Genomic DNA, 22,877 nt, shown 5'->3' on the forward strand with positions numbered 1-22,877 from the left:
TTAGGTAGCATCCAGGAATAGTTGATGGTGGTTCAAAATCTGACCATACTTTTCTGCTTTCCTAATTCCATCATCTTTTTTTTACAAGATCCCCAACATTACTGACTGTAATGCAGCCACAAACCAAGACAGAGTTGCCACTGTGTTTTAAACATGGTTATAGATAATCAGTGCTCCCATTTCTCCCCTCGTCCTAAGTGTATTGACAATGAACTAAATTTAAAAAGAAATCTAATTTTGATTCGTCACTCTATAAGACCATTGATTTTTAGTCCAGTTCTGCTGAAATTCAGTGTATTTCATTGAAAGCTTCTTGACACTTCTTATTTCATCCTCCACTTGTTTAGTTTCCTCAAATTTTTTTAAGGACACGCTGCGCACCATACCGAGATATGTCTGTTAAGGTTCTCAATCATCCAGGTCGTCGTAGACTAAGGAGCTTGTAATGTTCAAATAATTATAAAAAGTTAATGGTGAACTGGACTTTACGCCAAAGCAGAGCGTAAGGTGTTCCAAGTGTTCCATTTCTTTCCGAGCTCCTTAGACCATACCGAGATATGTATGTTTTCATATAATGACTGAATCGCCCTGCTGGTGCAAAAATGTTATCTTTGGCATTTTTTATAGATTTTATGTTACTGTGACACACTACTAGTAAAAAAGTGACTAAAGATAGAATTTAAAAAAGGTCTTTGTTAACTTTTCTCTTAGACAAAATACTGGTTTAACCGTCTTGAGTTAGGGGCCTTCTTATTCTTGAATCATTTATCGGCCGCTGTTAACTAATGCTCACCAAACAAACTCTTGAACTATAACGTATAATGTTTTACTAGAGCTGACTAAATCTGTCATTAAATATGATATATTTTAAAGCTACTTTTTCATTTTCTGTTTAGATCATTTTCTACATACTAATAAGCATTGGTACTAGAGTGCAGTTTAGTCAGAAGAGCTCTGAAAAAGCTATGCAGTGTACTTTCCCAGGGCTAAATGTGGTCGCTTGGGACCGTGTTTTATTCTGTATCCTTATGTAATCTGTAGGGAGTGAAACAGAGCTAAAAGAAAATATTAGATTTAGTTATGTGGCCAGAAACGCCACCTCAGTATGAATGCTAATGCAACTGTCTGTCTCCTGGATGTGTAAATACCGCCTTGTTTGATAGCGCGCACTCCTTATCTAATTTCTTAGCTGATAATGTCAGTTTAGCCTTAACGGTTTATTTTAGTGTCCAAAATTGTCTCAAAAACCAATTAATGTGACAGTTTTAGCAGGCAGCAGTTAAATCATTACACATCATTAAGAATTCAAATTTGTGCAAAAGCACAGCTCAGGTCCTTCAATAATTCCAGCTGGAGGCAACACATTATTGTTTTACATAAGTGACACTGTCGCCAACAAAAGGAGGCATTGATTTATTACTCCATTTCAATTATTATTTTTCAGGATTGTGTGTGCTTGTGTGAAAGAAGTGGTAAAGCATTTGTTTAGAAAATAGCAATTGACTATTCCGTGCAATTAAATGCGGTGTAAACCAAACAGAATTAATGTGACAGTGTAACAATAAAAACCTAGTTAAATTGGCTCTTTCATGCTGCTGCTGCAGGTAAAACAAATGCCCAGATATTATCTGTTTAGGACAATTTAACTGCAGTAATAATACAGTTAGACACAACCTTTTGTTAAACAGCTAAAAACTAGCATATTGTCAGAGAAGATTTTGGCACTTGCTTTTGTGATTGAAGTTTCTGAAATTGTAGCGCTTTGACAAGTGTCTCTGCATTCAGAAACATAAAGGAACATGGCTACAGGCTAGTAATTGGGTCCTCTGTCAGTTCTTTTTCGCTTTATTACAAAGATTTCTAATCAAAAAAGTGTTTTATTTATTTATTTTTTCTGCGACACAGATCTTCAAAGTTGAATCTATAGCTCTCTTTGAAGACGATAACTTGCCAAAAAAATCTTATCTGCTTGTTTGGGGTTTGGTTAATGTCATTTTATTGTATTTGAATATTTCATCTGACAACTCAATTACTCCCAAGCAACACTTCCTTTTCTAGCACCCATTAGAATGGACAGCAGGGGCTTTGATAACATCGATGCATGTCGTCAGGCTTCGGTTAAGCTGTCCGACAGGCGGTACTTGATTGTATTTGAATTATTATTATTTCTATCTGTTTCCGCACAAACACCAGTCAATAGTAGGAATGCATTCTCTTTTTAATAATACTGTGGGTGAAAATCCAACCGAATGCACTTTGTGTGAACTCTTTTAAAACAAAGCGTGGAAGAAATTGCAATCAGCTTTTTTTTTGTTTTTTTGTAACAGATTGAAATATTTAAAATGTCCATTAAAATGGGAGGTGCACTGTGTTTGTTTGTTGCTATTTATGGGAAGCCAAATAGCTTCTGTAATTTATTTGCTGTTCATCCTAACTCATTGTATATTCTATTCAGCGTGCTCACTTTATCTGCCTTGTCTTTTTCCTTCCTCTCTTCCTCTGTACCTTCCTTTCCGCTGACAATCATTGTCTTTTTTTTCCATCACTTTTTTTTTTTTTTTTTTCATTTCTGATTCCTCTTTAAAAATCTTCATCCCTTCACCCTTGTGCATGCTCCCGTGTCTCTTTATCTTCTCGGATCTGTCTCCCGCTCCAGTGGAGGGCCAGTGGTCAGACTGGGGGCCTTGGTCGAAATGCAGCGTGACTTGTGACGCAGGGACCGAGCAGAGGCAGAGGCGCTGTAGCCCATCGGTGCACGGCTGGGCTGAATGCAAAGGCCCCCATCAGGAGAGCAGAGAATGCACCAACCCTTCGTGCTCCGGTAACACAAATTAGTATTCACAGTCACATGCTCTCAGATGGCATTATGCAAACACAGAACATGCATTATCTAAAGGCATCCACATGGTTGTTTTTCTGATTCATATTCCACACATGAGTAATTATTGGGTTGGGACCTAATTTGGCTTATGAGTCTGTTTCGACAGGGGCCCCGGAGAACAAAAATACTAGGGTGTTTAATGAGCCTGGGCCCGAGAATGGGCTCGTATTGACTTAATTTTTCACACTAATAAAAAAGCTTTAGACTTGTAAGTTAAATTTACTACTTCATCCATAACTGTCATTTCTTTTTCTTTTTTTTTTTCTTTTGCCATGCATTCCGGTACTTCCATCTTCACTGGTGGTGCTCTTCCTCTTGCGCTAGGTGGAGGTAACTGGGGCAGCTGGAACCACTGGAGTCTCTGCAGCAAGACGTGTGACTCTGGATGGCAGCGACGCATCAGGATGTGCGAGGGCACTGGATTGCAAGGCTACCCCTGTGATGGCTTAGGAGAGGAGGTCCGGTCGTGTAATGAGAAAAAGTGCCCTGGTCAGTAGCTTGAGTGTGCGTTACAGACAGAGGGCTTCAGTATAATCTGTATAACCTTTTCATGCCCTAGTTTTTGTCTTTCACATTTTTCCTTTGTTTTTACGATGATTTCGTGGTATTTTTGAAGTTTAAAAGAATGTGCGTGTGTGTGCCAAAATTGCACTTGCGCACTACCTATCTAGCAGAATGGAAGCAATTCCAAGAGATTAACAGCATACCCAAAGGCTACCTTTGCACTTTTAGAGCTCTTCACATCCTTTTCTGTCCTTTGCCTGTCTTGATGTCAGTTCACATACCCGTCCGTCTTCACCCCTTCATTGATTTTGCATTTTTCCCTTGTATTGCCTTCTTTTTATCCTCTCTGTTTATCTGTGAGTTATTTGCTTTCTCCTTATATCTCTCCTGTTTAACATTTTTTTTCAAAGCACTAATCTTCCTTACTCTTTGTCTCTCACTCGCTTTATTTCCTTCTATGTTTCTCTCCCTGGTGGAGGGCAGGATGTTCAATGGTCTGCTTGGTGCTATTTGTCAGTGTCAGCCATTGCAGGAAACACTGTGGTTTTTAATAAGTACGACTCCTGACTGAAGCTGTGCGTGTGTTGGTGTGTATATATATATATATATATATATATATATATATATATATATATATATATATATATATATGTATGCAAGTATATTTTCAGTGCGTGTCACTTGTGTTAGCACTGAGACTTGACGGGTTGCAAATGATAAACTTTTGAGTGGAGCCTCCATCATGACCTCTTTGTTTTTAGTAGCTCTAAAGCTTTTTTTACACTAGACGAGGATCTTGTCTGTTGGCATTGCAGGGGGAACATCACATATTTTCTCCTTCTCCGCTCTGCGCTCTCCGTCCCTCTTCATCTCTCTGCATCTGCCTCTGCCAACCCTAGTGTGCCCCCTCGGAATATCTTCAGAGCACCCAGCTCACCCTCCCCCCGCCTGTTTTTTCATCATGGTTATGAAAGAGAGGGAGGGGTGGAAAACAGATGAATAAAAAGAGGGGGTAAGATGAAGAGGGAATGAGATACTGTACTGAGGCAATGACACTGACAGAGAGCTCTGAGAATGTACAAGGGAATAAGATTGGGAGCTGCTGCAGGAGAACATTGATTTGAATCGTGGTTTTTTTTGTGCTTTGCTTCTGTCTGTCTCCTTTTTTTTTTATTTCTTCTGGTTCAGTGTGTGTGTGCGTGCAAGTGCGTGTTTGTGCACGTGGTGATTTTTTTTTCTGTTCTCCTACTAGGCTTGACTTCATTTCCCTTTTTTTCTATGTGTTTCTCACCTTCTTCTATAGCGCCTCATGAGATATGCAAAGACGAGCATCTCCTCTCCATGTCATGGAAGAGAGCCTCAGCTGGAGAAACTGTCTACAACAAATGTCCAACGAATGCTACTGGTCAGTCACATTGCATGCTTTTAGCTAACAAAGCACTCAGCTCAAAGAAGAAGAAATTTTGTGAAATTATGTCACAGCAACCAAAACAGTGAAAAAAGTGATTCAGTAAAATAAAATCCAAATATTATAAAACAAACAGGTTAAGATAAATGTTGTATAGAGATGAGGTGGTAAAGATCTCACGTGTCTGTCCTTGTGGCAGCAGAGTTGAAACAGATGAGTACGTGTTCAGCTGCATGTCTAGTATGTGGTGTAGTGGATGGTCAGGATCCATTAATTATCAGTCAAAACCATCCACAGTCATTTGGATGACCTCTTCATCAGGTGATGGAGGATTCCAGACAATGTGTTGATTTAAACCGGATTAAAGCAGAACAGTGACAATGTGGATATAATCCAAGAAAAAGCAATTCAGAAACACCTCCTTGCACCAACATGTGTGGGATTACACCACATTTCAATCACAACTGGTGCAATGCCCCCACGTTTCATCTCAGCTCAGAATAACATTCCTGTCCACCTAAAAAGTCCTGAAGTGAGGTACGGTCACGCTGTGGTCTGGGAAGTTTGAGTGTGGCACGTCAAGGGCTCAAATCAGATCACCTAGCTTGTCCTCATTATTGCCCAATCACCAGTGAAACCACTGTCATTTCCTCTGTAGCTTCACCGGGATTACATGGCTCAGTCCAGGCAGTAATACGAGCTGGTTAAGATTTGGGAGCTGTGCAACAGGCTGCCAAGCAGCATCGTGACAAGGGAAAAAAAAAAGCATATTGCAATCACAACTTTCTTTACACAACTCAAGTACCAGAACTGTTACAAAAATGTCTAAGCGAGAAGCTTAAAGAAATCTCCAGTAGGAGCAACAGAAGTTTGTTAGCATCACGAACATGTGGGCATGTTGTTTTTAGCAATGGTAGAGTTGCAGCAGAAGAACAGACACTGGCTACTTAATGGAAAAAAATCTCTGGGATGATTAACTTTGGAAGTTTGTGAGCCTCATGTACATACAGTAGCACTTCCTGATTAGGAAAGGCAGAGCTACAGTCAAAGCAATATCTGCTAAAGCTCATACTGTAACACAGGGCTGGCAACTCTCTATGCATGTGGTATGAGACACATACTTTTACCTTCTTTCTCAAGGTTGCTCACTGCCTGGAGAAATGTCATGGAAAAATAAGGAGAAACTTCAAAGTCAGCTTTTTGTGATTTAAAAAAAAAAAAAAAAGGTTAACCTGTATTTTTAGTCTTAACATCTGGCTTGTTCCAAATTCACCATCAGCACAGGTGTATAAGTCAAAATAGCTCATTCTCTTGATTGACCAGGTTTACACAGACCTGTTTGTAAGGCAGTTGTGTGCATAATGGTGCAAAGTAAGGGGACTGGTAAGTCATATTTGATCTTTTTACAAATAAATACAGATGAGCTGTCACAAAACCATTATTAGACTAATAAAAAAGGGCTCATTTACAAAATAATTGTGGCTACATTCAACCAAAGCGCCTTGAACGTTATCAGGACAGTTCTCCTCAACCAGATGTCAGCCTGAGTTCTGCCTGCGATCAGATCTGGCTTCACAGGATGGAGAGGCTAATACTGAGTCAGTTTAAGGCTTTGAATTTCAGCTTTGAGGTCTTCTTTATTGGAGACAAGTCTCTGATCTCCAATGTCATACCAGATATCCAGACTCTTTTCAGGGGTCAGAGCAGCATTTACGTTTTTCTCCTAGAAGTCAGAAATAAAGAACACTCAACATCCCAAATGGATGGATGAGGCTCTGAGATACACCGCTGATAATCCTGGATCTGCTCCTCTGGTTATTGGTAAAGCTTTCTGGAAGACATCTGATGTCTTTCTAGTCCAGGATTCATACAGCTCAAACATCTGCTCCTTGACGTGCTCAGGGGGAAACCAATCCTCCATCAACACTGGGAGGGAGTGAATTGTCCTGCGTTGTCTGTCATGTTTTTGATAAGGAGAATGTCGATGATGAGTGAAGAAGCTCCTGTGTTCCTCATTTTTCTTTTCTGATCAGCTGCTTCTTAGCGTATATTGATGTTCCAGATTTTTCATCAAGCTGCTCTGGAGATGTGTCACAGCTTTGCAGGTGTTACAGGGAAGAGAAGCGAGCTTTCTTCTGGGTCTTCAGAGTTACTGCACAAATGAGCACACACAGATTTAGCGGTTGTTGCTGGTCAAGCTGTGATGTGTTGCCCAGTTGGTTGAGCCACAGCTAGATGAGCAGAAAGAAAGGATCTTTGTACTGGCTCGCTGCTGATGAAAGTCTAGGGTTCAGCTCTCTCCAGGTTAAACGATTTGCCAGAATTCATGTTCTAGAAGAAATAATCTGCAAACTTTGCAGTTCTTTGAAGGAGGTGCTCTTCAGTTAAATTGAGGTCAGTGTAGGCTTAAAGCAGCATTAAACAATGCAAAACCTAATGAAATGAGGCAGACCTAAAGTGGTTTGTACTTGGAGTGATTCTAAACAGAGGTATGAACCAGCTGGACCGAAGATTGTACCATCTCAGAAGTTTCTATAGTGTGATGTGATGTTTTGTACGCATGTTCATACGATGTTTTTCTAGCCACGCTGACATGTCAAAGCACTTGAAACAGTGTACCAATCTTATCCATCAACAGAGCAATAAATACATAAAGTACAAGCTGTATATATGTACACTTATGAAACATCATAAATCACTTCATGCATACAGGTGTCTGTGAATAATGAGAATCAGAATATTATATTAATCCCTGAGGAAATTATGTAAATACAGACTTTAACATGGTTAAGGCAGACTTAAAGCAGAGTGATTTTATAAGTTTTCCTTATTCAATATAAGAGAAAAGAGGACGTTTGAAGGGAGTAATGTGTACTATAATATAACTAAAAAGTTGGATCTTTTTTCATTATTAAATACTAAGTGGGGCAGCTGGACTATTTAAAGGACTAGTTCACATAAATGATTAAAGTTGGCTATATTCCTAAAAATCCACTGCAGTTGACGCCGATCCCATAAACTCCAGCTGATAGACAGCATAGTAGTTGGGAAGATTATTAACATTAGATGACATGAACATAACAATGTGTATGTAGCTGAATATGTCCAACAAAAGCACAAGGGAGGAACAAGTTGCTCTTGTTTGGTCAGTTATTCAGTTGCAAACCAGTGGGCTTTTAACTTCAACAGGCCTTTAGTGCAGGCAACTCTTTTTAAAGGAACAGTTGACTGTCAAGTGTCTGGCAAATTCACTGCAACAGAATGACAATCATATGAAAAAGAAGGTAAAATACACAAGATTATAGGCTAATCAGAATAAATTGCTCTGCTTGGATCCCTATGTTTGAAATAAATTTGCTCTAGTGGGTGTACTTATGCCTCAGCAATAATAAATGGCATTGCTGTTTTGAATTTTGATAGAAAGATGCAGTCGTAACATTTTTAACACATACGTTATCCAGCATGTGCCTTTAATTTATACAGCACTCATGTCTCACTTGAATGCAGTCAAACCATATCACTGTTATTTCAGTCGAAACTGAGAGTTGCCCGATTGTTGCCAAAGAGGAGTACAAACTTTGACACGTGCAAGTCGAGTGCAGGTGTGGTTCGAGAGGTCTGCTGCATAAAGACGTTTTTCCACATCTTTTTAGGGTCGGCAAAACACGTCTGAACGAGTTAGTCCGCTAACACTGAGCCTTAATTAAATATAATAGTCTTATTTAAGATCAAATTAACATTCTTTAACGTATCTCGGTTACCATGGCAATGACAAAAAAAGGGGGCGTAAAGGACTTGTTTATATTTATTTTTCAAAAGGTACTTTGGCAGCTTTCACTAGTTTGCCTTGTGCCTGCCAGCCTAAAATCACCAGAAGGTGTAAATTGCCAAATACTGCTACAAACAAAATATTTTGTAGTTTTTACAATCCTGCATAATATTTCACTCCAGCACATGAATAGACGTGACCTTGGGTTTTAGCTTTTTCATTAGTAGCAATATTATGCATTCTGATATTTCCGTATAGCTATTAAAATACATTGAGCAGACGCCCTCTGTATTACTCCTGTCCGTGTGATGAATGGGCCTACTTCTCAGCTTCAGAATACAAATAACATATTTATGTGTTTTGTGGCCATATTGGTTTTTGGAAGTTTGAAAAAGCATACCACATTCAGAGTATGGTGTAGATAATGTTTGGTGTTTGTTGCATTCTGTATTAACTACGTGCGTCTCTCTCATCTCTTTCTAGGATCTGCTAGTCGTCGTTGTATGCTGGACAATAATGGAGTTGCTTTCTGGGGTCCTCCGAGCTTCGCCAGATGCATCTCACTTGAATATAGATATTTACATTTATCTGTAAGTAATGTCAAATGAGTACCATAAAACGAACAATTGATAAACAAGAGAAAAAAAAGCTAAAAAGATGTATGCATTCATCCAATCTGCACCATTTAAGCCAGTTACAGTGCATCCGGAAAGTATTCAAAGCACTTCATTTGTTTTGCATTTTCTCATGTTACAGCCTTATTCCAGACTGGATTACATTCATTTTTTCACTTCAAAATTCTGCACAATTCCCCATAATGACAAAGTGAAAAAATTCTGCTTGAATTTTTTTGGAAATTCACTAAAAATAAAAACAAAAATAGCAAAAGTTCAGAAGTATTCACAGACTTTGCCTTAAACTCAAAACTGAGTATCCTGTTTCCACTGATCGTCTGTCAGATGTTTCTGCAACTTGATTGGAGTCCATCTGTGGTAAATTCAGCTGATTGGACATGATTTGAAAAGGCCCACACGTGTCTGTATAACGTCCCATAGTTGACAGTGCATACTCTGGTCTGATAAACAAAGATTGAAAGCGTCATATCTGGAGAAAACCAGGCACTGCTCATCACCAGGTCAATAACATCCCTACAGTGAAGCATGGTGGTGGTAGCATGCTGTGGGGATGTTTTTCAGCAGCAGGAACAGAAAGACTAGTCAGGGTAGAGGGAAAGGTGAATGAAGCAATCTACAGAGACGTTCAAGAGCACTCTGGACCTCGGACTTGAGTGAAGGTTCATCTTCCAACAGGACAGCACACAACTAAGATAACAACCAAAGCCTGGACTTGAACCCAGCTGAACATCTCTGAAGATGTGTGCTGATGCTCCCCATCCAACCTGATGGAACTTGAGAGGCTCTGCAATGAAGAATGGAAAAAAGTGCCCAAAAACAGGTGTGCCAGGCTTGTAGCACCATACTCTAAAAGACTTAAAGCTGTAATTATTAAGTATTGGGAAAAGGGTACGAATACTTATGTTATATTTTAGTTTGTTATTTCTAATAAATTTGCAAGAATTTCAAGCAAACTTTTTTTCACTTTGGCATTTTGGGGTATTGTGTGTAGAATTTTAAGGGACAAAATGAATTTAATGGAATAATGCTGTAATATGACAAAATGTGGAACAAGTGAAGCGCTGTGAATACTTTCCAGATGCACTCGAGTTGCTTCATGTTTTCATGTTTTTCAAGTTCTTCGCTATCTGTTCTTCTCTTTTGTTTTTGTTTTTATCTATAATGTACCTCTCTTTAACTACCCTAAAAAAAAGTTTTCTCAAAATTGCAGAGTGTTTTTACCCAAGACTTGCTGCTATCTCTAATTAGCTTTTCCAGAGCTTTGTGCTCACACTTATCAATTAATGAACAGAGCTAATGAATGTGTTCATCAGCGAAACTGTTTTCCTGCTCCGTGAACTTCAACCTTTTCCATCTCCTCGATGATGGCGGAAGGAGATGGGGGTCAGGGATCGTGCATGACAGAGCTGATTGCACTGTTAGCTTCTGTTCCAACCTTTCATTAATACCAGGAGTCAGTAATTAATTTTCTGTGATTGCTGTGATGTTCTGTTCCCCCAGCTTCTTTCTCTCCCTCCCTCACTCTCTTTCTCTTTGCCTCACACGCACAGACTATCTTTTTGTATCTCTTTCTCTGAAGTGATGAGATCCAGTTTCTGTCTGAAAGTGCTGCTAGGCTTCGATTTGCTTGCCTATTTTAAGCACAAGCAAACACACACACACACATACACAAAAAAAGAAAAAATCCAACCATGTACATATATACTCCCGTCTTGAAATATCCCCGTCGGCTCATATCCAAAACATTCCTGTGATTTCTTTGTCAAAAACACAATCTCGGGTGTGCTATTTCTGTTTTCCTGTTACGTAGTTTGAGTAACACCGTGTGCAACAGCAAAGGGTTTACCTGTAATCATGAGACAGGAAAAAAAACCAAAAATCTCCTTTTTTTTAATGCATTTTAGTTACGAGAGCATCTCGCGAAGGGTCAGAGGACCCTGGCTGGGGAGGGCATGTCTCAGATCGTACGGAGTCTCCTGGAGCTCTTGCAGAGAAGGAGCTACTACAGTGGCGACCTTCTCTTTTCCACGGAGATCCTGCGAAATGTGACGGACACCTTCAAAAGAGCAACCTACATCCCAGCTCCCGACGACGTGCAGGTAGGCAAAGCCTCTCGGCATTCGCCCGGAGCCTTCTAAAGTCACCAACCATGACATAAATACATAAATAAATAAATAAATCTCACACAAACACACACACACACAGTCACTTACAACAAAATTTATTCCATCCGCAGCTTCACTTTCTACTGCACAGGGTGTGCATAACAATTAACTACAGCTGCACAGTTGCTATGGCCTCACAGGGTGGATTTTTTTTTTAGCAGCATTTTTCTTTTTCCAGTGCCTGTAAGCGAGCAAAATGTTCCCGTCTCAGTCGATCATTTCACAGACGTTATTATTTATGACTTACAATATGCCTGTGTACAGCAAATGAATGAACCAGACATGATTGAGAATAAGAGGCAGTATTGCTGCAGTGCTAACCACAGCGAGGTTATCAGTAGTTATTTGATATCCAGGAAATAACTGCCTGATGGTCTGGCTTCAACAACTGAGCACATCCTTTTTTATTTCTTTTTATCTAGAAATTCTTCCAGATTGTCAGCCACATGTTGGACATTGAAAATTTAGAAAAATGGGAGGACGCTCACCAGGTAAGGCTCTGCATTTATGTGAATGTCTGGTACTTTGTCCTGGTGTGTGCTTCTGTGCATCTTATCATCGCAACTGACTGTCTGCTTCACCAAGTGTCATAAATAGATCTTTTTGTAAATGTTTATGTGTGGTGATGGAAAATGGGTTTGATTCTACCTAATATTAAAGTTTCTTTGAGTTTTAAAAATGCACAATAGCCTGTGTGTCTTTGTGCAAGCTTTGTATGTGACCCAGTGTGGTACCCCTGCAGCGAATTGTGTTTGCTTGCCATCTGGATATAATAATTTTACGAAAAACAAGCCAAATATAATATTATAAACCATGTGATTATGATTTACAGCCCAGGAACACATTCGGTAGTTGAGGTAATGCAGTGAGTAAAAAGGTATCAGTGGTTGAGACGTGTCTCATAGAAGATGGTTGGCTGTGGGTTATAATTGCACTTATGACATCCTTCCGTTCATCTTTCTATCATCGTGCTGTCCACAGATCGCTCCCGGTGCTGCTTTGCTGATGAGGATATTGGAAGATTTCATTCACCTCATTGGAGAGGCCCAGAAGCCTTTTCAGAGTTTTCTAGTGGTTACCAACAACCTCAGTAAGGGCCACTCATTGCTGTCAGATCACACGGCTTCACAGGAGCAGATAAAAGATTCGTTGTACACAAACATCTGGACGACTTACAGTACTGTGCAAAAGTCTTGAGCGGCTTAACATATATAGTTGATGAATCAACCAAAGGTCCAGATGTATCTCTCAGGTCCTGTGTCGGGTCTTTGCAGGATTTTTTTTTCCCTATTTTTGAAGGACATGACTTTCAGATACTGGTAATTTTTTCTGTAGATAGTTTTTACCCCTCAGCTGTAAAAGACTGATGGGATAGTATCATGACCCTGACAGGGGGGCAGGCTGCATGGAAACCCAAGTTTGTGAATGCAAATGACTCGACCGAGGTGACGTAGGGTTTTGAAATTCATACCATAGGTGCATCTACTAAAACTCTCAGATGAGTTTGAATCCCAGTGACCTCAAGGTGAATGTCAGACGTGAATTTTTCTGACAATCACCTATGATTGTCAGAAAAGTTTCCAAAAGTTTCTAAAAATTCCAATAATTCAGAGTTTAACTACATATGATCAGCACATCAACTTTCAAAGATATTTATATATATTTTGTGAAATTGTTTTTATAGTTTTTTTTAGATTTATACTAGAGGAGCATCTATTGGGAAGCTGAGGGGCAGCATTGGTGGCTGCCAGTATTTTTAGGCCAGTCACTTCTTCTTTTGTAGTCCACTTAACCAGTTAGGACACTTGGCACTTCATCCTGAGAAATGGCAAGCATTTGGTTGATAGGTCTTTGGGAATCACCTTGTTGGTTGCAAAAGTACTATTTTATTAAAGTCGAACTGTATTATTGCTGCCATTTTTCATAGATTCGGCTACAGAAATTGGAACAAATGATGGGCTGCTGGTAACAAAGTGCCTAAAGAATTTAAAATGGGTTCTCTTTTATGTGTCGACACAACTCTGGTTCATTTCTTGAGTTAGTTACTCTTTTTATTTTTGAATGATGGTCAGTGTTAAGTGGTTTAACAGACAAAAAATAAGTGTTCCTCAATATATGCTCAGGTAAAAGGACCGAGCTGAAAATGAGTATTTCAAGAAATTCTTGCTCCATAGAAGCAAAATGGTTCAAGACATTTGCACAGTAATGTATTTCATCTTAGTTAGAATTCAGTTGGGAGGGTTTTATTTTTACTATGCATGATCGATGATTTTGATTTTTTTCGTATCCAAGTATTGATTTCAATCTGTTTCTAATAATTCAGAATTTAAACACATGACCAGCACGTCGACTTTTAACAATGTATTTTTTTGTGAAGTTTTCTTTATTGTTTTTGTCTGATTTTTGTCTTTCAACCAGTACTCTTTGTTTATTTTCCCAGTGTCATGCCTAAGTGAGTTTTCATGTGGGTTTTGTTTTCATATGTCGTTTGTCCAGTGGTAACCATTCAGAGAGAACCAGTGTCAGCAGTTTCCAGCGATATCAACTTCCCCATGAAGGGCCGGAGGGGCATGAAGGACTGGGCCCGAACAGCGGAAGATAAGCTCTACATCCCGAAAGAGGTTTTCACCATCCCACCTGAAGGTAAGAAAAAAAGGAAATGTGGTTTGTCTACTGACCAGGGTTGATCTAAACTTTTAAGTTGTCAGTTTCAGCTCATAAGCACAAGATCATATGTATTTCTTTGTTTGGCTTTTTTCTATAAAAGGTTATTATGTAGACATACAAGCTGATGCCAGCACTCAGAATTGCAAAAGATGGGAAACACAAGGTTAGGAAGGCTTTCATAGTCTATTCTTAACCATAAAGTACATACGTTGTAGTTGTAATTCTTGCTCACACTCTTAAATCTTTGATATATGAAAAGAACCAACTCATGGTTTCCTAATCTAAGGTCAGATCAGCTTGGCAAGTAGAGGTTCCCCCGTGTGAATTCTCATACTCAGAGATGTTTCTCACTGAAGCAGATAGAAGGTTTCTCAGGGGCGTTAAAGGGTAGTGCTGAGAAGGATTTGGACTGTAAAGAGGCCCTAGAGGGCTTCTCAAGAAGATGCCAGTCTTTCATCTGTGAAGAAGTGTGTTGCTTCCTCTTGAGAGCATTGAGTCTCATACAATTTTCAAAATCCATTCACTTTGAGCAGCGCAAGAATGTTGACTGCGTTTAGTCGTAGCTACATATTTTTTCGTGCAGTTTCAAGCAAACACAAATGGCGAGAGTTAAAAAAGAAGGAGAAACTACATAGATGATTCCAGAATAGATGGAAGCTGAATTTGTAAAGGAGAAAGAAAAATGATGTTAAATAGTAATGGTTTGAAGTAGAAATGAGAAATACAGAGGCAGATGCTATCCTCTACGAACAAAGGCAAAGGTCGCTTCCCACAGGAAATTACACTGGCAGACTTTCAGTCAGGCATCCCCGTCCCCTACCTAAATTAAAGTTCAGAGAGACTGCAGGCCAAGAGAGCAGAGCTTCCTCTGACCTCTGACTTGCACTGATGGCACAAACTCCCTTTGATTGGCGCTCAAGACATCCTGTATACTAACCTCAGGGCACGTCACCTCTGATGCTTTATTGTGCACCATGTATTATGCTTATTCTAAACCACCTAGCATCTAGCCTTCTACAAGCCTATTTAGCGCGTTTTAATGGAACAGTGAATTCAGATATCTCAGAGGTTTTAAGCTGGATCGGTGTAACGCCATTGCATTTCAAAGTTTTTGCCTTGCTTGCACTCCATGTTGTGTTTTTCGAACTTACTTTCCTTAGTTTATGCCCTTTTTCCTCCAATCCTGTTCTTTTTTCTTGTCCATTATCCCTATTGTTTGTCATGTTGAATGTTTTGTCTCTTGCAGGGCTTATTGTGCCATAAAAGTGACCAGCTGTATTACAGTTACACTGCGATATTCAGTACATGCAATTGCCATTTTAGCATACACTATTTGGTAAATTGTTTCATCCAAACCGCATATAGCTTTATGAGTTAGGACATTATTAGTACTCTTTGCCCTGTGGGAACTCTGCCACTTCCCATTGGCAGTTCATGAGTTGAGGTCCTCAGTTGATTGCTATCGGTTTGTTTGGTTCATTTACCCTGTAATGAGAGCCTATCTCAGATGGACAGCTTAAACATGCTCATAAAGCCCTATTGGCACCGTTGTGTCTGTACGTGCGCACGCCAGCGCACGCACGCACAGCCAATAGATAGGTTCATGAATCGCTTCAGTGGGCAGAGGCTGGGACTGTTCTTCACTGATTTTCGAGGTGACAAACTTCCACTCTCCCTCTCTCTCTCTTCACTGTCTCTTTATCTCTTGCCATCGCACATACAGGCAGCGCACTCTGTCTCGTAGCCATGTACACACATCGATCCAAACATACAAGTCAGCAATGGTTTCATATTTCAAATACACCATTGGTGGTTCATGCTCATGGTTATGCGTTGTTAACTTTTAACTCAACAGCCACCTCCTTTGCTGTTTTGCTTCTCATGATTCTCCCTTTCAGTGTGTGAGATGGAGCTGGAAATTCGGTGATTCATTGAGCATCAATTGGGGCTGACGCCTGAGTTGTTAACCTCAGTTGACATCTTCAGAAACATACTTCCACACTCTCTTAAAGACTGTGATATGTTAGGAAATGTTTAGTTTATTTAAAAAATATACCTGTATTTCTCATAAATGCATAAATGCTTTACTCTTTGCTGCCAACTGTACTCGCACCACCTCTTTTGTAGATATAATAACAAGTGGTCACACACACGAAGTATATCGGTGTATGTGGTTTGAATTAAAGCAAATACTTGCCTGTAACTGCCATTGCGCTAACTGGATTAGGGATTTACAGGCATGCTCAATGAACTCATTGCTGTAGCGAGTTTTCCCATGGATTATTATGAACACAAGTCATACTTTAAATATCTAGATTAGAGTAAACAGACGAGGAGCTAAATCACAAACACACGACGGATAGAGATAGAGACAGAGAGGTCAGGACTATTCATAGAGACGGCGCATCTTAGGAAACTGGTGGTCTTTTTGCGGTCTTTTTCCTTAGTTGACAGAAACTTGGAGTGGGAATTAGTAATTATACACTTGGGAACACAGTTGAATAGATGATTCCAGTGTTCAATCTGCAGGAAATTATTTTGCAGACTTGTAAAAATTTTCATCCAGAGAACATGTCATTTTTCCAGCTGAAAATTGACAGGAATAGGCCTACGGTGGCTTGGCAAGAAAAAGTAGTTAAAAGATGTAAAAAGGTATGAAAGGTGTTATAATTTGTGATGCCAACCAATAATAAACACTAGCTCTGCTCATTTTCCTTGGCCAACTGTTTGCCAGAATTAGAGTGGTAACCGTTCTAGGCAGCTGCTTCCTGTGGGCATTTTTGGGACTTTGAACCAAGGTAGCTCATCACTGCATTGCACAATTGCCAGAAACGCCTTTTTCCACAAAGGTTCAGTGTGGTTCTTTCTGGAAATACTTTATCCAGGCAGTGTCCTTGTTACCTAAACCATACACAGTTTCCAGTAGGCAGAAAACATGGCACCTATAATTACAAGCTGGAAATACACCAGATCAGTACAAATCAGTGCCATGGGAATTCATGCAGACTTATTAGTAGTGAGCTGCTGGGGCAATGACCATCAGCTGCATTGGATATTCACAATCTCATATACGTGTGTCTTGAAAAGTTGGGTCAGTTTAGAAGTTTCCAAAATTTAAAGCAATTGAGCAACTTAGAAGTTAAATAGAAGGCAGTTAGTGGTAATATTGGCATCACTGAACCAAAGTAGCCTGAGCCTGATCAATATGTTTATTTAAGCAGGAGACCACACTTGTTGTGGTGTGCAAAACAGAAAAGTACAGAAAATTAAGGAAGAAAGAAAAAAACAACTGACAAGGAGCTTTCTGTCTTCGATTAAACTGCTAAGTTATGGCTTAGAATCAACTGCAGGCATATCTTTTCCTGATAAATGACATATTAAAGTTCACAGCTGGTGACTGGTGGTTTGCCATTTTCCTGGATTACAGCTGACCACCAATCATTTAGATGTTTAGCAAGGGCAGAGTGACAAAAAGTCTGTTCATGGGAAATTAGAGTTTTGTGATTGAGTGCTTTTGTGGTATTAATCATCCTCAAGCGTAGGAGTGCCACCCCCTCACATAGATTTACCATTTACCCATAATACATTGACTTTCTCATCTGCATGCCTTGGCAGACACTGTCCAATTAGGATCCATCAAACTTGCAGGCTTTCTCATGCTGACTTTGATCTGTTTTTTTTTTGCCTCCTCGCAAGTCTCACAATTGCGTTTTTTCCACAGTTGAGATCTTTTTGTCTCTTCCTCTTTCTCTCCTCGTCTGTCTTTGCATAGCTATCTCTCTTCCCAAGTATTACCTCTTAGGCAGCAGGCAGACAGATTTTGGATGAGTCACCCAGTGTGTCTGATACCATCAGCCCTCTCTGTCTCCTCTTTTCCCCCCCACTCTCTCTGCTGATGCCTCTCCATTGCTTCTCTCAGCCTAAAAGGGCAAAGGAGGGAGTGGCATCTCTCAGCATGAACTCTTTCCCTCATACTTTCCCCCTTCTGCTTCCTTCTGCCTCCTCTCACTTGAGACAAAGTGACATTTACAGAGGGACACTACATCTCCTTGGGAGCTCCTGCTCTTTTTGGCAAAAGAACACTCAATAGAGCGATGGAAGGCAAGGGGGTGTAAAAGAGGACTATTGAAAAGAGTGAAAAAGTTGAAAAGTGGGTGGGAGAATAGCAACAACAACAGAGATGGATAAGAGGGGTGTGTGCTGAGGTGGAGGAGAAGAGGAAGAAAGGGGTTTTGGAACTAACATGAAGCGAGAGGGACAAGGACAGTGTCTGAAGTTGTCTGACACACTGACTTTTCTTTACTCATGTTTAGTGCATGTTGGTAAAAGGCTTGCTTTTAGGAATGAGGCTTTGGTACTTCAGCAGTTCTAGATACACAGTATTGCTGAGCTACTATAACTGCTCAAAGGAAACAAATTGACACAGTGTCTCCACCCACACAAAGTGTGAAACCAGCGTCTTGCACCTGACTTACGTTTTCAGCTGAGAAGCATAATTACTCTGGATATGGAATATGTAGCTGCCAGAAACTTTGGGAAGACGCTGCAATATTCTCACGTTTCTTATTTTGATGTAGCCACCAGAGCGTGTTAGTGTCACTTTAGGAGTACATTTAAATGAGGCTGAAATTTCAGGTTGATGAGACAGGTAAATCTAATCATTTAGTTGACCAGTGCAACTTAGCTCAAACTTAATTTATGTTAAATAGTAAAACTACAGACTTTATGGCAAATCAACAGGCTTATCCTTAAAGGAAAGAGGGCTATTAGGTTTAAGCTATCCTGTCAACATCCTTCATTTCTCCACTATCCTCTATTGTCTATTATCAATGCACCAGAGGTGCTGCACATACTACTACTCACCGGTTACGTGGAAGGGCAAACACAGACCTGTCTGAAGGAGTTTATGAATGAAACAGATGAATAATGAATGCAATCCAGGTTTTGATGAAATGTCAGGAGATCAAGTTATGTTTGTTTCTTACAGCTGCATGCATATAGGTCATGCATATTTAAACAGTGTTAAACATTAGGAGCGTTCCTAGCGACTAATTTTCTGGGCGTTTAAACAAGAGAACACTGCAGCAGCCTAGTTTAAAAGAAAACATTTAAAACTGCGCACACTTTAAATGTGCAATGTTAAATATTAGCCAAGCATATATTATATCTGTATTTTAGGAGATACATGAAACTGTTAATTACGTTCTTGATTAATTCAAGTGTGTTTTAAATGTTGCTGAAATTTGCAACACTTGCAACACTGTGCTTTGTATGACATTGCAAATTCATAGTTTTTTTTTATTATAGTTTGCAGAGTTATCTAACCTTAGCAGTGCTAGTAGCAGTAGCATTGGTTTCTTCCTTGGTAGGCTCAATACCCCAGTGCAGAATATGGTTACACATGGCTTCAGTTACTTATTTATATTTCAGTTTATCCCAACAAAGCCAACATACGGCCATTTTTAAAATTATTTTTATTACATCAAAGTACTGCAGAAATGCTGGTTAGCTCTACAGGTTAGAACTGCTCTCTTTACTTTCCCTGTCACTAGTCTACAACTTCTATTCTCAGAAATCACGAGAGAGTGGCCAGTGGTGTCCTAACAACTTTGAGCCAGTACATACTGTTACTTGTATTTCTGACACTGATTAGCAAGGGCAGCAATAAATCATAGAGAGCATTTACACACCACACACACCACATGTCACAAGTGTCATGTCATTTTCATTGTGCTCCTAGCATCAGTGTATAGCCGTTGATGAGTTTTAGCAGATTCTAGTCTAGAGTTGTTTGACTTTTTTTTTTTTTGGTTGAAATAAAATGTTAGATATGAAATATTTTCTATTTGCCTCAAGCTGTTTTTGTTGTTGTGAAAAATTCATTGTATTTTAGTTTTTGGCAACAAGGGCCTTTGAACAAGATAACAAGGGGAATATGGAATAAAACGGCCGATGGGCTGAAAGATTTGGAGTTTATTTTGAAGGTATTAAACCGTACTGATTTTCTTTTCTTTCAGAGCAAGAAGCTGAAACAGAATCTACAATGTACTATGTCATTGGAGCCATCTTGTACAGGACACTTGGCATCATTTTACCTCCAGCGATGTGAGTACTTAATTATTCTTTATTGTTATTGAGGATTTAAAACCACATTTCATTCTTATCTTTTCGCTGTCCTTTCTTTTACCTTTCTGTAACTCATTTTTTCTTGCGCTTTGTCTGACTTTTTAATCTCTCTTGTGGTCTCTTCATTCTTACAACAGTCTCTCTTTATTTCTGTGCATTTTCTTCTATTTTTTCCTTCCCTCCTTTCAAACTTCCAGTTCTCCATATGTCTTTTCTTCCCTTTTACAACTCTGCTGCTTCTCTTGTGTCCTTGCGCCTGCTTACTTATCACACTTATCAAAAAGCACACTTCCCTAGATGTTTTCCCCCCTTTGAGTTGTCAGTATATTTTTGGAAGTGTACACTGAGCTTGGATTGGGTGTGGGCCTAATGGGTCCCAAAACTTGCATAGAACATGCAGTAATAAAAGTTAGAAGAAATCAGGAGGTTGTGAAAAAGGCCATTGTGATATGGTGTTTGTGCTGGCCCCGGGCCCTTTTATTCAGGTCACTGCTCTTGGTTGTGGATTAGCTGGATCTGTTAAAACCCTTTTCACTCTGTAGCCATGTTGAATGTTAATGGATGCAGTATTCTGTTTTTAGTCAGGCGCTCTCTTTCGATTTCCTCACCTCCTACTAGTTTGTTTTTGTTATTTGTTGGTATTTGTATGTATTATTTTTGGTCTTTCTCCAAAGTCATAGAGCCCATTCAGCTCCATCTTAAATGTACACCAACACTTGTCTAAAAAACAAAAAAGATAACAATAAAAAAACGAATGTCTTTACAGTCCGCCTGCAGTGATCAACTCCAAAATCCTGACCGTGACAATACGACCGGAACCACAACCCAGTGAGCCCATGGTGGTGGTGGAGCTGTCACCACTATTAAATGTAAGTATATAAAAAGCTGTTTTCTTTTCTCTGGCAAGTATTCAAGACCGCTAAGCTTCTGCTTCGGACCACTGAGCATGTTCTAAATCTTCAAAAGTTAGATTGTCTTGTAAGCAGTTTTAAGGGATGAAAGAATGCATCACATCATCTTTTTTATTTTCATCATCTAAACTTTCCCAAATGAAAAACCCCCCCAAAACATTTAAAATAAATAAAGTAAATGAAGTTTTTTCTAGTGCAAGGGTTTGAATTTTTCTGCTTGTAGTAAGTATTTTCCAAGAAAATAAATTTGTTTAAGGCTTTAAGCAACTCCTCTTCTCCCAGCCGACCCATGTTTTCTAAGTTCAGATGGAGCTCAAAGTGCTGCATGCTATAAAGCGCCATAGCGCTCGGTGAATTGCCTGAATAAACGCAGACCTTTTTGACTTCCCTGTATCGCGCTGTCTCCTGGTAGCTGTTCAGTTTATATTACATTGGAGTGCGTTATTATAACGACTCATGGGGTGTCTTCAGCGGAAAAGGACTAAGTGCTAGTTTAATGAGAGGCATGCTTCACGACCTCGATGTGATGTGGGTTTCTTTGGGCATTCTGCTGTGTAAAGGTGGACATAGTTTTGAAGATAATGTTAAATATTTAACGGCTCCCTCCTGACAACACAAACACACACACACACACACACACACAACCCCGTTCAGCTATCTTAGTAAGGACCTTCATTGACATAATGCTTTCCCTAGCCCCTTACCCTAACCTAACCCTAACCATTAAAAGTGAATGCCTAACCCTAACCCTTACCCTAAACCTAACCATAACCTAATTATAACCCTGACACTAAAACCACATTTTGAGCCTCAAAAATGCCTTTAAATGCCTTCAAATTTGTGAGGACCGGGTTGTGTGTCCTCACAAGTGACTGTTGGTTCTCACAAGTATGGTAGAATGCAGATTTTGGTCCTCACAAAGATAGCTAGACAGGAACACACACACACACACACACACTATATATAGACATGCTAAAATGAAAGTGGAATCAGTCTCTTGCTGTGTCGATCAGGACTTGAGGGTCAAAAGTATTGCAAAGTTTCATTAAAAAAGACTTAGTATTCATTCGCTATTCCCTGCGAGTTCATCTCCCTGCTGTAAACCACTGATTCATTACACAATTATGGCAGTTTCTTTATATGCCTCTATCTTTTATCTTCCTATTATTCTGCTTTTTAACGCTTTTGGCAAAGCAAAGGTATTGCAGGTTGCACATCCTCTTTCTAGCAGATGATGTCTTAATGCTGATCCTTGCATGCTGCTTTGTACTATAAACCAGAGGCTCCCGCTGAGGACAGACACTTATCTGGCACACAGCACAGGGCTGACACATATAGTAGATCACATGCACACCCTAAACCAGTGGATGAGATGCCATTGTTACTCTTTTAAACAATATATCCCATGTATATCAAATTATTCTAAATATTGGGGTGGGAATTGTAAATGGATTTTTTTTAAAGGAAGAGTGATGACAATTAATGCAGCAGATGCTTCTAGTCCCTTGATATGCCATGCATCAGAAATGCTCTGTCCTATATTACTCATTAATCAACTGAATAGTCTCAAGTTAAATTAAAGCAGCAACAGTATGGCCCTTGCACCTCAGTGAACATCCAGGTGTGCTGAAGGTGAGACGTTTTACGCGGTAACATGACTGGGATGCTAATTGGGTGTTGTATAAATTTACCGCTGATCACGTGTGAACACTAGGTGGCGATAAAGAGCGTCCACCAATTAAAAGTCATGCTGCTGCACGTAATTTGATGAACCACTAATGAAAGTTTCATGTAGATGAAGTGATGATGAT

General features: G+C 39.6%; 1 protein-coding gene across 16 annotated transcripts in view; it reads left to right on the forward strand.

The window, feature by feature from the left end:
* adgrb2 (adhesion G protein-coupled receptor B2) overlaps window positions 1-22,877 on the forward strand; it is a 260,606-nt gene that overhangs the window by 144,241 nt on the left and 93,488 nt on the right. For all 16 annotated transcript variants that reach the window (XM_065471127.1, XM_065471122.1, XM_065471125.1 and 13 more), the window contains 10 exons: window positions 2,657-2,821; window positions 3,206-3,370; window positions 4,689-4,790; window positions 9,046-9,152; window positions 11,102-11,296; window positions 11,785-11,853; window positions 12,344-12,452; window positions 13,859-14,005; window positions 20,047-20,134; window positions 20,922-21,024. In XM_065471127.1, the coding sequence (XP_065327199.1) occupies window positions 2,657-2,821; window positions 3,206-3,370; window positions 4,689-4,790; window positions 9,046-9,152; window positions 11,102-11,296; window positions 11,785-11,853; window positions 12,344-12,452; window positions 13,859-14,005; window positions 20,047-20,134; window positions 20,922-21,024 (1,250 nt within the window). The remainder of the gene's footprint in view (window positions 1-2,656; window positions 2,822-3,205; window positions 3,371-4,688; window positions 4,791-9,045; window positions 9,153-11,101; window positions 11,297-11,784; window positions 11,854-12,343; window positions 12,453-13,858; window positions 14,006-20,046; window positions 20,135-20,921; window positions 21,025-22,877) is intronic.

This window comes from Pelmatolapia mariae, linkage group LG22, assembly GCF_036321145.2.
Source record: "Pelmatolapia mariae isolate MD_Pm_ZW linkage group LG22, Pm_UMD_F_2, whole genome shotgun sequence".
Taxonomy (NCBI): Eukaryota; Metazoa; Chordata; class Actinopteri; order Cichliformes; family Cichlidae; genus Pelmatolapia; species Pelmatolapia mariae.